The sequence below is a fragment of the Pholcus phalangioides genome, unplaced genomic scaffold (genome assembly GCF_987345545.1).
Source record: "Pholcus phalangioides strain wild (caught in Gottingen) unplaced genomic scaffold, Ppha-v1.0 ptg000012l_1, whole genome shotgun sequence".
NCBI lineage: Eukaryota > Metazoa > Arthropoda > Arachnida > Araneae > Pholcidae > Pholcus > Pholcus phalangioides.
Genome location: NW_028301605.1, coordinates 2935489 through 2950734, shown reverse-complemented (window position 1 = coordinate 2950734; position 15246 = coordinate 2935489). Strand labels below are relative to the sequence as shown.

The 15246-nt window shown below is 34.5% G+C and overlaps 1 protein-coding gene across 2 annotated transcripts in view; it reads left to right on the top strand.

Annotated features, from left to right (window-relative positions):
* LOC149079146 (NBAS subunit of NRZ tethering complex-like) overlaps positions 1–15246 on the top strand; it is a 110917-nt gene that overhangs the window by 80370 nt on the left and 15301 nt on the right. For both annotated transcript variants that reach the window (XM_089240028.1, XM_089240029.1), the window contains exons 42-49: positions 3118–3320; positions 5329–5439; positions 6962–7209; positions 7360–7478; positions 7583–7681; positions 9855–9968; positions 11385–11479; positions 11821–11977. In XM_089240028.1, the coding sequence (XP_089096154.1) occupies positions 3118–3320; positions 5329–5439; positions 6962–7209; positions 7360–7478; positions 7583–7681; positions 9855–9968; positions 11385–11479; positions 11821–11977 (1146 nt within the window). The remainder of the gene's footprint in view (positions 1–3117; positions 3321–5328; positions 5440–6961; positions 7210–7359; positions 7479–7582; positions 7682–9854; positions 9969–11384; positions 11480–11820; positions 11978–15246) is intronic.

The window sequence follows — 15246 nt, the reverse complement described above, 5'->3', positions numbered from 1 at the left end:
TGGTGAAATAAATTAAGAGAATTTGCATATTTTATCAAATTTCATGAAAAGAACTGAACTGAATGTAAAACCACTGCTTCTAGACAAAAATGCAAATCTTGTACATCAAATACATAAGCGTACGCAGAACCAGTAGAGAAACAGGCTTTATAAGCGCGCGTAAGTTAAGACGCATTTCGTTTGCTAGCACACCTCTGCGAATTTCTTGGTATTATTTTGCAGCAATCGGTTAATTTCAAATTGTAACAGTAAAAATTAGTAACCACCAACGTTTAGATGATGGAATGAGGTGGCGAATTGTGGGGAGGCTAGAAGCAGGCCAATCTCAAGTCCAGATTTATAGAGAGTTCAATTTAACGCCTAGCGTCATGTGTAACTTATAGAAACAGTTCCAGAATACCGGATCCATCGAGAGAAAGCCTGGGCAAGGTCGTCCAAGAGCCACAACAGCCAGAGAAGATCGCCATTTGTCGATTATAGCGAGGCGTAACAGGAGTGCTACAGCTTCTCAGCTCTCTCGTGACTTGTATGCAGCCACAGGAACCCGTGTATCAAGGGTAACTGTTTCCAAAAGACTTCATGAGAGAGGGTTGTTTGCAAGAAGACCTGCTGTTTGCGTCCCGCTCCCGGACAGGAGAATCCGTTTATCATGGTGCAGAGAGCATAGAGATTGGAGTATGGATCAATGGGTGGCCGTTCTCTTCACTGATGAGTCCCGGTTCAGCCTAAGCACAGATTCTTGCCGTACGTTCATATGGAGAGAACCAGGGACCCTCTACCTACCCTCCAATGTCTGCGAAATCGACCATTATGGCGGAGGAGGTTTAATGGTCTTGGCAGGCATCATGTTGGATGGCCGCACACCTCTCCATGTCTTTGAAAGAGGCACTGTGACTGGTGTGAGGTATAGGGATGAAGTCTTAGAGCCCTATGTTCACCTTTTCAGGGGTGCAGTTGGCCCTGATTTCATTTTAATGGACGATAACGCGAGGCCACATAGAGCTCTTCTGCTAGACAATTTTCTAGAGAGTGAGGATATTTCGCCGGTTGGATTGGCCAGCCAGATCTCCAGACCTTAACCCTATAGAGCATGTCTGGGATTCTCTGGGGAGGGCAATTGCAAATCGCAACCCCCCTCTGGGAACCATCCAGGGAATGAAAACAGTGTTGCTGAACGAGTGGGACCAATTGCCACAGGAAATGATAAACTGCCTTATTTCAAGTATGAAATCACGCTGCGAGACCTGTATATCTGTAAGAGGGGACCATACCCCCTATTAACCCATTTTTTTGTTTATTCTGCAACCGCTGTTTCATACCTTCCAACTCCAACGAGTGTTACGCACGATCATGGGTGTGTATTAAAATTATTGAATGGTTATTTGTTTTGTATTGTATTAATGTATGTACATATCAAATTTCATTAAAATCGGTACAGTAGTTCTAGAGATAATCGACCAAGTCTGCAAATTTTCTTAATTTCTTACACCAGTGTATGAAAATATTTGGAACTTATTCTACTTATCCTGTAATGGAATGATCGCTATAAAGTGGTGTCTTTATAACCAGCTTTGACAATAATACCATTTTTTATCTATAATACTTTGCCTTACAATCAAACCTTTATTTATAGTCAATATTTCTCACCCTCAATGGTTCATGCCCATAGAATTGTATTGAAATTTTTTTTTTGTACAGACACAGATATGAATGGGTGCTGTTACCATATTTTTAAGTGAAAAATCAATATATAGCACAACACTTTAATTAATGAGTGAATTTTTTAATTACTTATAATGGATAAAATTAGGAGTAAAATATATAGTTTGGCTCGATTTCACTGTTAATCTATAAACAATTAAAATCTTGCCAAAGTTGAACAGTTACTACCTTGAATTTTATTTCCAATTCAAAATTTCAGCAGCTTTCACAAAATGACACAGACTAGGAATCAACCCTTTCTAGATAAAAAAAAGTATTGTACTTATATATTGTACTAAAATGACACTAAAATTTTTTTTTTTTTAAATACCTAAAAAATTGAGAGAAGAAATTGGTATAAGTTGATTCCTTGTTGATGTAATTTTTTGAGTTGGGCCTGATGTATCGTTTCAATTAAAAATTATGCTAACAGCCCCCATTCACATCTGCATTAAAAAAAAAAAAATTTCAGTATGTTTTTATGGGGGCGAACCATAGAGGGTTAAAAAAAAATTGTTTTTATTGATTCATGTTTATTGTATGTCAAAATGCTCTTTATAAAGAAAAGAAAAATTAATTAATTTGGGATGATAGCTTTATTAGGACCATTTGAGAGTTAGGTACCCTTATGCATTTGAAAAAGTTTTGAACCCCAAGTCCTAATTTGGGAAAAGAATCATCAAAACCATTTGAAAACTTATATATTGTATAGGGTATCTTATTGACATAGGCTACAATGCCCAGCATAATCACAGGATCATTGTATGGATGTGAGAATTACATTAATTTTTTTTTAAACTTTGTATTTTTAATTATCATTATTAATTTCAGTATTATTGTGGCTGTGTGATTATTTGTGCATTGTGATGACTTGGCTTTGTGAGGACCTAGGTTCGATTTGCAAGCGCCGCAGTGGTGGTCAGCTAAAGTGGGTTTCCTGCAGTTTTAAAACTTTGAGGCTCGAGTGTGAGCTAGCCAACTATTTAAAAGAAACAGGCAGGCTTCAACACCATATTTACATTAATACAAAAATTCATTCATCTGGCCACTTTCACTGCCAATATGGAAGACAGTTACCAAGATCAAGACAACATATCACAGTCCATGATGTATTGTCCCTTAAGGTAGTTAAGTTCAGGATACCGCCATTTCTAATGATAACCACCAACTTGAGATATCTCTGTAGTCAAGAGTCACATGGAACCGGAAACTTCTGACAAATAACTGTGTCATTGTTAAGTGTTGTGGAATGTGACGAACATTCCAGCTGCAGATGCTGTCAGTTTAATTACAAACACCTTGTATTTCACTTTATTTTAACTATTGTTTTTCCCATAATTCAATAGTTATTCTCAGCCATGTGTTTCTGCTATTTTTAAACTTTTCTATAACTGATGATGATTATTTTTTTTCTAGGTAGAAGATTCCATAGAATCTGGGGAATGTAAAGTGTGCTCGCCTGAATCACAGCAGGCCTTCAATTATCTTGCAAAATACAATAAGATGTTGTATGACTACATACAAGCTGAAGTACTGCACAGTATTGGTGGTGGTGTAGATGCTGTTCGATTTGCTGAAGATGATGTTTATAAGAAAGAAACCATTCTTGGAATAGCAATGTATTTTTATTTTGATTCTTGCCTATACAAATATTTATTGATTGTACGGGTATATTAACCCTTGAAGCGGCATTGGCGAGATATATCACCTCCTTAAAAACCTCTTATTTTATCCTTGAAAAGCCCAGATATTTTGTAAAGTTTATTTTTCTTAAAGGGACACCTTACCCATTACTACTAGGTTCAAAAAGTTCCAGAACTTATTTCATTACAAAAGAATGAGTATAGATAGAAACGGTTTATTTGGTTAACTCTTTAACGCCCAGATAGAAAACCTGGGAGGGTCGCGAAAATACCACGTTTTTTGTGTTCGAAGTGGACTCGTCCAAATTTCTTCCACTTTCCCTCTCCCCACCCTTTCTCCATGAGTTTCTATTCATGCCACCCTTTGCATTGACGTTCACCCTTTGATTTCAATGGATTTTTGGGAGATAATTTGTCTATACTGAAAACACCCCCCTTTCCTCACAGTATTATCTCTTTGTAAAATGCATTGAGTACTCTTAGTCCATTCTCAAGGAAAGGAACATTCTAGTACATCAGCTTTTAAAATCCCATTGATAGGGCGTTGCAGTTGTCTTTTCCGTTCCCGCCTCTGACAAGAGCTTTCATCTTCTTCCCCGTTGGTCACAAAAGCCCACCAAAACATACCCATACCCCCCTAGCTGGGCCAACTTGAGGCGGTTATGGGCATTAACCTACTCGGGCGATCTGGGCATTATAGAGTTAAGGGGCAATGATTCTTGGGTTCCAAAGAAGATGCAGCAAGCAGCAACAAAGGTACTTTAGGACGTGGCAAAAGGAGATTTGCAATCTGCATTTTCATTTGTGTATGAATAATGGCAAAAATGCATAATTGCACAGGGTTGGTAGTTACTTTGAAGGAAACACCAAATAAACAGGTTCTACCTGTACTTATTCTTCCATAATAAAATAAGTTCCAGAACTTTTTGAACGTAGTAGTAGTTTTCACCTCCTGAAAATTAGAAGAAAGTCTACTTCATTAAAAAAGATATCACATTTTGAAGTGGGTTTGGGGATTTTTTCTGGGCCGCTTGAAGCAGTGTTTCTCAAAGTGTGCATTACCAACCTTTGTCAGGGCCGTCATGACGAGATAGTGATATTGATGTTTGCACCTCTTTGTGCTTTGAAGTGGTTCTTTTCATACAATATATACTAAACTTTTCTTTGGAGCCGCAGTCTCTCTGATTTGAACTGTTGGATGGACTTTAAACAACATGACAATATTTTCAACAGTTGACAATAATTTGACAGTCATTTTTGCCACAGAGTAGTGTTAAAAGTTTTGTTTTTTCAATCTGTAAAATCTTTCAAACAGATGTTATGGTTTTTATTTTGCTCTGATTCCTCCTGTGGGCATCATTGAATTGTTTAGTTAGGGTTGTAGGTAGCTCAAAACATGTCAATGATTATAAACCGTGTATCTATGAAGTAAACAAAAAATATACTTTTGTATTTTTGTTTCTGTTTATTATACTTATGAATATTGCTATGTTTAGAAGGACGTGTTAGCCCAGGCCGATAAGATGCTCGCCTAAAGTACCAAAGGATGTTTAGAGGTGTCGCGAGTTCGATACCCGGTTCGTTCTTGTCAGAAAACTTCCCTGACACAGGGGTACAACAAAAACGGTGACAAGACCGCAGGGGGGAAAAATTGCTACCGCAAGGAATCCCCCGTCGAGGGGGGTTAGCGCACCAACCCCTCGACGAGTATAAAAAACAAGCCTGCGGTTCGGAATTGGCAATAAATTGTAGGTCCCGGTCTAATTAGCCCTCGTGTGCAAAAAATGACCGTGGTGCGACAAAAATGATCAAAAGATCAAAGCTTTTTGAGCATGGATCACAAGTATGAATTGCTTAATGAAAAAGTACCTCTGCACTTGACTCAAAAACTAAATGTGTTGATCATAAATTTTCATTACTTTATTTTTGTGTGAACAATTTTGAGTGTAGAATGAAGTTGTTATTTTTGTTATTGTATCCTCAGGACTATGGATGATTCTATATTTCACACAGCTGTTTCACTTGCCCATCATTATAAACTTCCTCTGTGGGATGTTCATATGGCTCATCTAGAACACCTTTTCAGTGACAGCAGGTCTGTTGTTTATGCTTTTCTAATCACTTCATATTACAGTTGACGCTTGTTTTTATGAACTTGAACAACTGGTTTATAAACTGAAAAAAAAAAAATTCAGAGAAAAGTCGTATTATAGAGAAATAGTTCTTAAAAACGCACATTTCCTTGTAAAATCGAGCAATGATTGTAATTATAACTAGCATTATTTAAGATTCTGTCAAGGATTTAATAAAGTACGATCCCGATTATCTGAGCTGATGTGACCCTGACATATCTCAAATAACCAAAATCTTGGATAATTCAGACCTTACAGAATTTTGTGATTAAATGCAATAAATAAAGCCTTAAATAGTGGAAATAAAAATTTTCAGAGAAATTTATTAATAATAATAATAACGTGATCCTCACGCATTCCCAAGGGATCCGCATGATCCGTCCAGGGAATTTGTTAGTGTTAGTAAACTGAGCTGATGCCCGAACCGGGATTCGAACCCAGACCTGCACAGTGAGAAGCTAGTTCCCTAACCACTCGACTGCCAGGCGGCAAGATAATAATTCATTTATACAATATTGTTTCACCGAGTATATTTGTACAATTATACAATTTGGCAGTATAATTCATTTATACAATATTGTTTCGCCCAGACCTATAGAAAAATTGAAAAAACAAAACAAACAAATATAGCATTTAGTTACATGAAATACCGTAAATGTACACATGTTCCAGTTTACCTGATAGGTATACCTGAGCAGACTTGTCAATTATGCTGGTGCCAACATACCTATCAGGTATATCAAAATATGTGTAGCAGCCTTAATATATTTACACTTTTCAATATTTTGATGATTAATTTACATACATTGCTTTAAAAGATGTAGCCTTTCAATGTCTTCTGTTCTTGAGCACTCTTTAAATGCTTCTTTAGGGAGCACCATGTTTGAGATGTTTGACTGATACAAACTAATTTTTCTCATTGATTCCCCCCCCCCCCACCCTTGTCAGAGGAAAAATAAATTCCTATTGCCCTCTGGTTAAGCCAACCAATTCTATCCCATGTTGTATTTGTAGCTTCTACCACCCTTCTCCAGGTAAGGATCCATGTTGCTATGTCCAAAGAAGCAATTGATTATAGGTTCCGAGGAATGTTCTGCATTTTATAGGATGAAAAGCAATTTTTCAGACATTATCCAGCTCTTTGGAAGGGCGAGCATCTCTATCACATCCCCGTCCCCAGATCTGCATTAGTTTTTCTGTCTCTTGGTATGGTCTATTGCCTTTTCTACAGGGTGCAGGTATTTTGGGAAAGGCTAGTGTACGTTTCAACCTTTACAATCTGTAAATTGGGATCATTTTTCATGCAGAATGATGTGAACCAATGCCATCATGAAGCATGTTACTTCACTTAATTTTTAAAATCAGTTTGCGAAAAATACTTTGTATAACTCAGAATGTGGTTAATCTGGGTCCTATTGTTTTTGAATCCCCTTCAACATATTTAAAACAAGCTTCTTCATTTTCTTTTTTGTACTTATTATGTAGGATACAAGTACCAGTAATAGAATCTCGAATACAAAGTGCTAGGTTATTGGATATACTTTACACAGATATGGAGCAGTTTAAAGAAAAGTTGGTATCATCTATATACCCAAGTATAGGTGGGAAAGACCATTCCAGGCTGCTGCTCTATTTCACATTGTTAGAAGAATGTGGAAATGACGCTGACACGCTTGGCTTAAAACCAAGCGTACACAAACAGTTGATATCCAAGTTCAAGAGTGCTGTGAAAAGTACACATTTTATTTTATTTTTTTGCTCTTGAGATCAAATTTTTTTTTTCTGGTCTATAACTTAAACTTTTTTGATGTTTTCAACAGGAATATAAAGACAATTTATTAATTTTCATTTAAAATTCTGCTCAAAATCTTTTTATGTGACAGACTTGGACTACAAGCAACTTGTGAAACCTGGAGCATCAACATTGGAATACCTCAGTATGTTATTGAATGAATCTAATGTCCACGTGTTTGCAAAAGCTGCTCAGAAAATTCCGAATGGGGTACTTTTTTTATTGTAATCAAATAAATTTAATCTTTGTTGTAATTAAGAAAAAATCTTGTTTTTATATTTTGATGTCTAATAATACTTTCTCTTGCCCCTCAGAATGGAGGTTTTCTTGAACGTAGCACAGTTTATTGCCTGTGGGTGACAAGGTATTTCTTTGAAGGAAGCGGTTCTAATCGAAAATTGCCTATAACTATGGTAATGTTTACTCATATAAATTTTTTTCGATTTGGAATGTCTTTAATTATTACTAATCATCCATTTTCTATTAGTTTTTTGCCTGTATATTTTTTGGTGCAGATTATAGACCGCTGTTATTGACAGATTTTTTTTTTCCTTTTCTGTGAAAAGCTAGAATAAAAAAATTTGTATATTTTAATAATGAGCAGTAATAATTTTTCAGATATCAGACGATATATACAGGGTGTCCCATAAATATAGGTAACAATTTTAAGGGGAAGTGGGGAACAGCAAAAGGATTGAGAATTGTATAGGAACAACCTGATTTTTTCTCATTTCAGTGGAGCATGCAACAGTATATGAACAGGGAGCTTTCAGAAGAAAAATGACGAAAAATCGGATATTTCTCCTATAGCACTATCATGAACAGCGTCACTTAGTGGCATAAGATGACGTTTGCAGTCATGGGTTCCTATGCAATTCTCAATCCTTTTGATGTTCTATAGTTCTCCGTAAAGTTTGTGCCTGTATTTATGGGACACCCTGTAGATATTAACAAAGGTATTTTTTTTCCTAAAAAAATGTGACAAACAGCCCCCCTTTAATTTCTTAACCCTTAAATGCATGATTTTTTTTCCAAGCTGATTAATAATTTTTTTCATTGTTAATGGCACTTATAGAAAGCTGAAAAAAAAAATTTAATCTATTTTGAATTGTACTGCTCAGTATTTGTCAAAAAATTCAATTTTACTCCTTGAAATTTTGTCAAGGAGTGAAAATGCTTCTCAATTAGTCATCTTAAATTTTAGGTATTTTTTTAAAATAAAGTTATTTGACTGATTAAAACTGATTAAAAAAAATGTGTGATAAAATAAATTGTGATAAAAAAAATACCCCTCATTTTACAAAAATACGCCTTATAATTTTGAAAAGTGAAATTACTCTTCGAAATTATTTTTTTGGATAACACTGGTACTGCTTATACAGGGCCTGGAGAAGGATGTGCAAAGCCTCAAAAATTGTAGCCTATAAAATAAATGTATTGAAGTAATATTACTTTCCAAGTATATAGCTACCTTCTTTGTGATTGAAACTATGGTAAGAAAAAAAATTTGGATAGCAAACTTCAACATGAAAGAAATGCAAACAAAACATTTTAACAAGCCACACATGCTTTGCAACAAACAAAGAGTAGTTGTTAATCAGAACATGTACCAGCAAATTCGAAATATAAAATGGAAATAATATCACCTCATCTTATGTGCAAAGGCAATTCAGAATTTCTATCTTGAAACTGGCTGCAAACGTTTGAAGAGCCCTTTGTGCATATGCAAAATTACTCATTTAAGGGTTAAAATAGCATTTTGCAAGATGGTGAACAGGTTTAGCAGTTTCTTACAAAATATTGACTAAATGGATAATAAAGAATTGTTGTCATAAATTTTGACACCTACCAGCAAATTCAAAGTATAAAATAGAAGGAATATTACCTCGCCTTATGTGCGAAGGCGATTCTGAATTTTTATCTTCAAATTGGCTGCAGTAATGAACTGTTGAAGGACCCTTTGCACGTATGCAAAACTATGCATTAAGATTACATTAGTAGTTATGTAAATAACTATTGGAAATTAGCATGTGTGAATAATGGAATAAATTTTTTTTCCTCAATGTAGTGGAATTTGCACATGTGCAGATTATACACTTCCAGGGATTATAGATGGAAAATTATGCTGTAGTTATTTCAGACCAATTAAAAAATTTATTAACACAAGCAGATTTATTTGAGATTGATGAAAAGCCACAATAATTTACTTGAGATCTTCAAAAGAACCCTAAAGAAAGAGTTGAATTTATTCTCAGATTTTCACAAAAAAAACTCATGACACATACTCGAGTGAATGACATGTGTAGAGATTAATGTATTTCGTTGATAATGATAGAGTTATATGATTGAATATATGGGTCATGTTTTTCCTGTTGAATAAGTGAAGCAGTTTTGTTCTACTTTATGATATCAGTGAGAATCCATCTGTTTTTTCCTTGAAGTCTAACAATATTGCATGATATTTTGATTTTGCTTCTCTTTTTCATTTGCTGGAATTGTGTAAAAATGGTTTAAAATATTTGTTTTTATCATTCCGTATAATTCTTTAATTTCTAATGTTATCTACTTTTTGGTATGTGTTCATAGTCAGAGTGGGTACATCGCTATGAATCCTGTCATGATCTAATCCAAAGACTTGATCCGGAAGATATTATAAAGTTCATCGATAGCATAGTATTCACAGAGAGAGGTTTGGAAAAGGTAATGAAAATACTTTTTCTTTTAAACAAATTAGGTTTTGTTTAAATATTTTTTAATTTCTATTTGGTAAAATATTTTAAATGCTTAAATGTGCATTTCATATTTTTATGAAAATAAGACTGTTTATCTTAAACATAGTGTGTGTAAATGTAGTGTGATATTACATGTCTGTCTTTTTTTTTATATAATTGAAAAATAGATGGAATTATTTGTACAGTTTTGAAAATTATATGTTTTGTACAAAAATGTAGTACTGTAGAACCTCCATTATCCATCCTAATGGTGGGAAAAGTGAACATGAATAATCGAAAAACACTGTTAAACTACCGGAAGTAAAAAAAATATTTGAAATAACAAAAGTGGAAAAAAAAGTAGTGCAGTCGAGATGGTCAATTTTATGAACCTCCAATGTGTACGAACACATGTTTTTTTCATGAACAGGTTATCTATCCCAAACATACATGCCATAGAGCTAATATTAAAATCCACTCTTATTTTACAAACTTTTATTTCTATCAACTCTATGTTTCATGTACTTTGTTTCTCTCCTGCTATTTTATATATATATATATTTATTTATTTATTATTATTTTTTTTTTTTTGGTTATTTTATTCTTTCAGCCACCTCCAAGTTTGTTGTAAACAAAATTAAAAAATTAAACTTTGATTTGGGCATTCTAGGTGTCTTAAAATAAAATAGAGGAAGACAAGGGAGGTAGAGAGAGAGAGAGAGAGTTCACCCCCCCCCCCCCAATTTATCTCACCAACATACAGGTGTTTTGCAAACACGTGCCAGGAAGGAAGTTTCCATTGTTGGCATCGTTGACCATGAATTAAAGATGCATTAACAATGTAATTTACTCTTTGTGTATTACGATTGGATAAACAGGTAATTTCAGAAATGATATGAATGATGTGATACATTAGGTTATTGATAGGACATTTCTAAATCAAGAGTTGATCAAACTATATTTCAGCCAACTTGCCATTTGTATAATTTTCCCTTCACTATGCAGCAAAATTGAAAAGATTGTGCTTGACATTAGATGAAAAAAAATATATTTTCAAAGAAATTGAAATGTGTGAACTCTTGCAAAAATAGAAATCACCAAAAAGTACAGGATTTACAGGATTACTTTAAATTATTAAAAAAAATTTTTAAGGATTTTTTTTCATTATGCTATGATTATGTTGTCTAAGGGGATTACCCTCCCCCATCCTACTTTTTAGTCCATCATTTTCCTACTTTTTCTCATTTTTTGAGTGGGAGCCCTGATTATTATTCCCCAATTTGACTGTATAAAATAAAAAAAATCTTGTTATATGTATGGGGCTCATTGTGTTTTTTCTGTGTATGCAAAGTGATCCATCCCTAAAGCAAAATTGATGATGTCCATTGACATTTTGTACCCTTAGTTAACAATTGATTGCCGTGCAGAATTGGTGAAGAGAGCTTTAAAATTCTGCAAACAGAAGCTGTCTGCCAAAATTAAAGAAGATCCAGACTCTGGGTAATGAAATTTCTATATATTTTTAAATTTGAATAAGTGAAAAAATTATTTATTGGTTATTCCAATGCCTTTATTTTTGTTCAATTAATATTTATATAAAAAATTTTTTCCCATCCTGTAAAATTGCTTTTATTTAAATCTATAGTTTCCAATAAGGCTGAATTCCATCAATTAATAAATGATAAATTAAGTTTATCATTAATTTTCTCTAATTGACTCAGTCTTAATTCCTGAGGGAATAATTTGGTGATTCTTCTGGAATAATAATTATATATATAATAATATTATGAGAATTGATGTTTTCATTTATATTTCACCTATATACATTTTGGCTACCACAGATCTGAATGGAATGAAGCTGTCAGCATGCTGATTAAGTACCGCCAGCACTTGGAAAGAATGGATGATCCCCTTCTCTCTGAATTACGAAGCGTGTGTAGTGAGAAAAATGTGGTATATGTTACAGAATTCGACCTGACCAAATCTATTCCAGAAAGAGTATGTTTTTGCTTTCCATAACTGTCTTTATATAGTTTACGTAATTGTTACATTATATGTTGATAATTGAAATGCACATGCAGAGGTGCAAACATTGAAGGGGGCCAAAAGTTGCCAGCTGTCCTGTATATGCAGAACTCAAGCCCTTACACAGGAGGGAAAGTGGTGTGTGTTGCATTGTATATTCATTAATTTTAGGAGCCCTGAGCCCCCTCACAAAATTTGGAGGGTGATTTAAATATTAAATAGCCTCAGCCCTCAGATTTTGGCACCTATGTGTTCATGAACAATTACTATAATATAACCATACTGTACAACAGGGGTTCTCAAATTGTGTGCCACCAACCTTTGTCACGAGTGGCACAGATTGGTGACACTGGTAAAGGCTCTTCGAAGTGATTCTCTGTTACACTGCTCTGGGCTGCGAATAAGATAGATTAGGAAAGGGGCTCCATGAGTGAAAAAAATTTGAGAACCCCCCTACTGTAAGGGGTTTGTTTACTTTCTATCCAAAATGAACTATTGCAAATTAGACTAAGGATTTACCATTTCCAACTGAAGCATTTTATACAGTGTCAACAGTAATGGTACATGTTTTCATGAATTACACACTCTTGAATGACTCATGATGATTAGCCCTCTCAGTGACATTTACGAGATATTTCATCTAACCTGATGCTTTGTGTTTTGGCAATGCTGATGTAATTCACCTCCTTAAAATGTCTCTTATTTAGGCATTGATGAGTCCAGAAATTTTGTAAAGTTCACTTCTCAATCAAATATGTTTTTCAATTGTTCTTTATCTATTGGGCTAAGAAACATCTCACAATTGCTACTGCCGCCACCTGAGGGAAGGGCATTTGCTTAAGTTAAGTGGGGTTATATGCCCCACTTATTACTTCAGCACATTATGCCACTGTGCATAAATAAAGAAAGATTGGTTGTGTGTCCAGTGATATATATGGATGGCATGCTTGCCCGTTTTCAAGTGGACTATAGTCTGTTTCAGGTTAACTTTGCAGTGAAGAGAAAGGTAGAGAGTGTATTCCTTCGCCGCAAAATATAGTTCTCATATATCGGAGGTTTAAGATGAACCTTTATACAGAATATTTCAATTTTTTATATGATTTTGAAAAAAATACTGAAAAAACATCGTTTTGAACCGATGTTTACTTGTTTAAAATTTTTAAATTATAAAAAATATTTGTTACCATTATCAAAAATCCATAGCAACGGCAACGACACTCTGGCGCGATATCCTAGAAATTTTCCCCGCCAATGTTACTGTCGTGTTTTTTCCGTTACACAATTGTATACTGTATATATTTTTTTTTTCGTTATTTCGTTGAATTTTCCATAACGATACAATTTTCCATTGTTTTACATGCAGTTATAGGCTTACATAAAAACGAATATTCAATCAGTTTTATTTTCTCCCAAAAATAGGCTTCAGTGAGTTCAGATATTCACTCATAGATTACAAGAAGTGTTTCAGTGTTTCTCTTCTACGAGAGCACCGATATTGTTATGAGAGGCCCTCTATGGGTGCAGAAGTTTTGGTTTTATGTCCTCCTTTTTTTTAATTATTTATTGTTTGCCATGTTTATGGGAGAGTTTTAGTTTCCGATCACGGAGAGTGTTGACAGAGTCGCGGCTTCCACTCACACGAACGGACGCCATCTTCCACCCACCTGTTTCTTCAGATGCCCCTTGCCTTTAATGTCTCTTCAGATAAAACAAATGAGGGGGGGGGGGTCCACAGCGGTTTGGGCTTTCATCTTTTATGTGACAGTTGTGTCTTTATTTTCACCAGATAGAGCCACGCTAAAGTTCTCTGGTCTTCCATTCCTGAATACTATGTTTTTGGTTTTTGAATACTCTCTGTAAATAAAACTCGATAAGAATTATCCATAATAACCATCAGCAGCACATTAACCGTAACAAAAGACTAAAGATGTTGTGAAAACAAGTGGCAGCGACGTATACCGTTTGGGGAAGGGGGTAAGGTCAAGCGATGAACATTTCGGCAAGAAAAGTGAGTAGAAAAATTCTAAACTTTTCGGTATCATTATTATTATTTGGTGCTATTCCTGCATTTACACGTGAAAACATAGTTAATCTGCTTCTTCTGAATTTTATTAAACGTTAATTTGTTCCATATAAATTGAAGAAAAAATTAAAAATACCCAAGTTTTTGAGAGCCATGGTTAATATACAGTATTTTAACTATAGTCGTTGCTTTCATAATATTGTTTGGATTTTTTTTTTTTAATAAATTTCAGCTGAGGGAAGGGAAATATTGCAGAAACATATCACTGTTTTTTGAAATTTTTTGTATTACTTAAGGCACATCAATGGAGAGTAAGTGACAAGCTGATAGAAGATAATTATTTTTTCCAAATTTTTAAAACACTTTCTAATCAAAAAACAAAACAAATGATTTCAAAAACCTCACTTTAATTTCTGAAAGTATCGGCAATGGTTTTCTTTTTAATTCTATAATTATTACTAATTTAACTGTGCAATTACGTTACACGTAAAAAATATTTTTCTCAGTGAGATTGGCGAGAATCGGCCATACCTTACCGAGGCAGCGCATCGATACATTGGTTAAGAGGCTTTCGTTCCCATAGCAACGAGTGATGCGGTTCCCTCGTAGCTTCCCTTTCACTACAAAGTTAACCTGAAACGGACTATAGGTTCAATTCCCAGCAGAGATAAATTAACTTTTCTTTCCAGGTTCACCTCAGCATAACATCCAAAATGAAGTTTAAAAAATGTCTTTCCTTCATCTATCGGGATGAGAAACATCATTTCATTCGCAAAACATGATTTTATTGCCCTTTTCCTTCTGCTGGTTAGTAGGATTGGGATTAAAGCAATCCTTCTATTCATCACATTATGATAACAGGGAGAAAGAGACAGTATAGTAGAGTCTTGACAATCTAAGGTCAATGGGCCCAAGAGTAATAAGTCTGCCAAAGACCCCCCAGCCTACATATCCAGTCCCATTTAGTTGCTGTTGAGAATTTCAAACTGGAATCACACATTTATAGATAAAATGTAACGAACTGTATTCTTATCAAAAAACAAAGGTTTTAAAGGTTTTAATAAGGAAATCCAAGAATTCCAGTATCTCCGATTATACAAAACCTTGAGCATTCAAAATTCAAGACTTGAAATTAATAAGTTTCTCTATACTAAATATGAAAATTTTTATCCCCATTTTGTCCAAATTCCCAGTAGTGAAAGAATGTTTGTGCTGTATA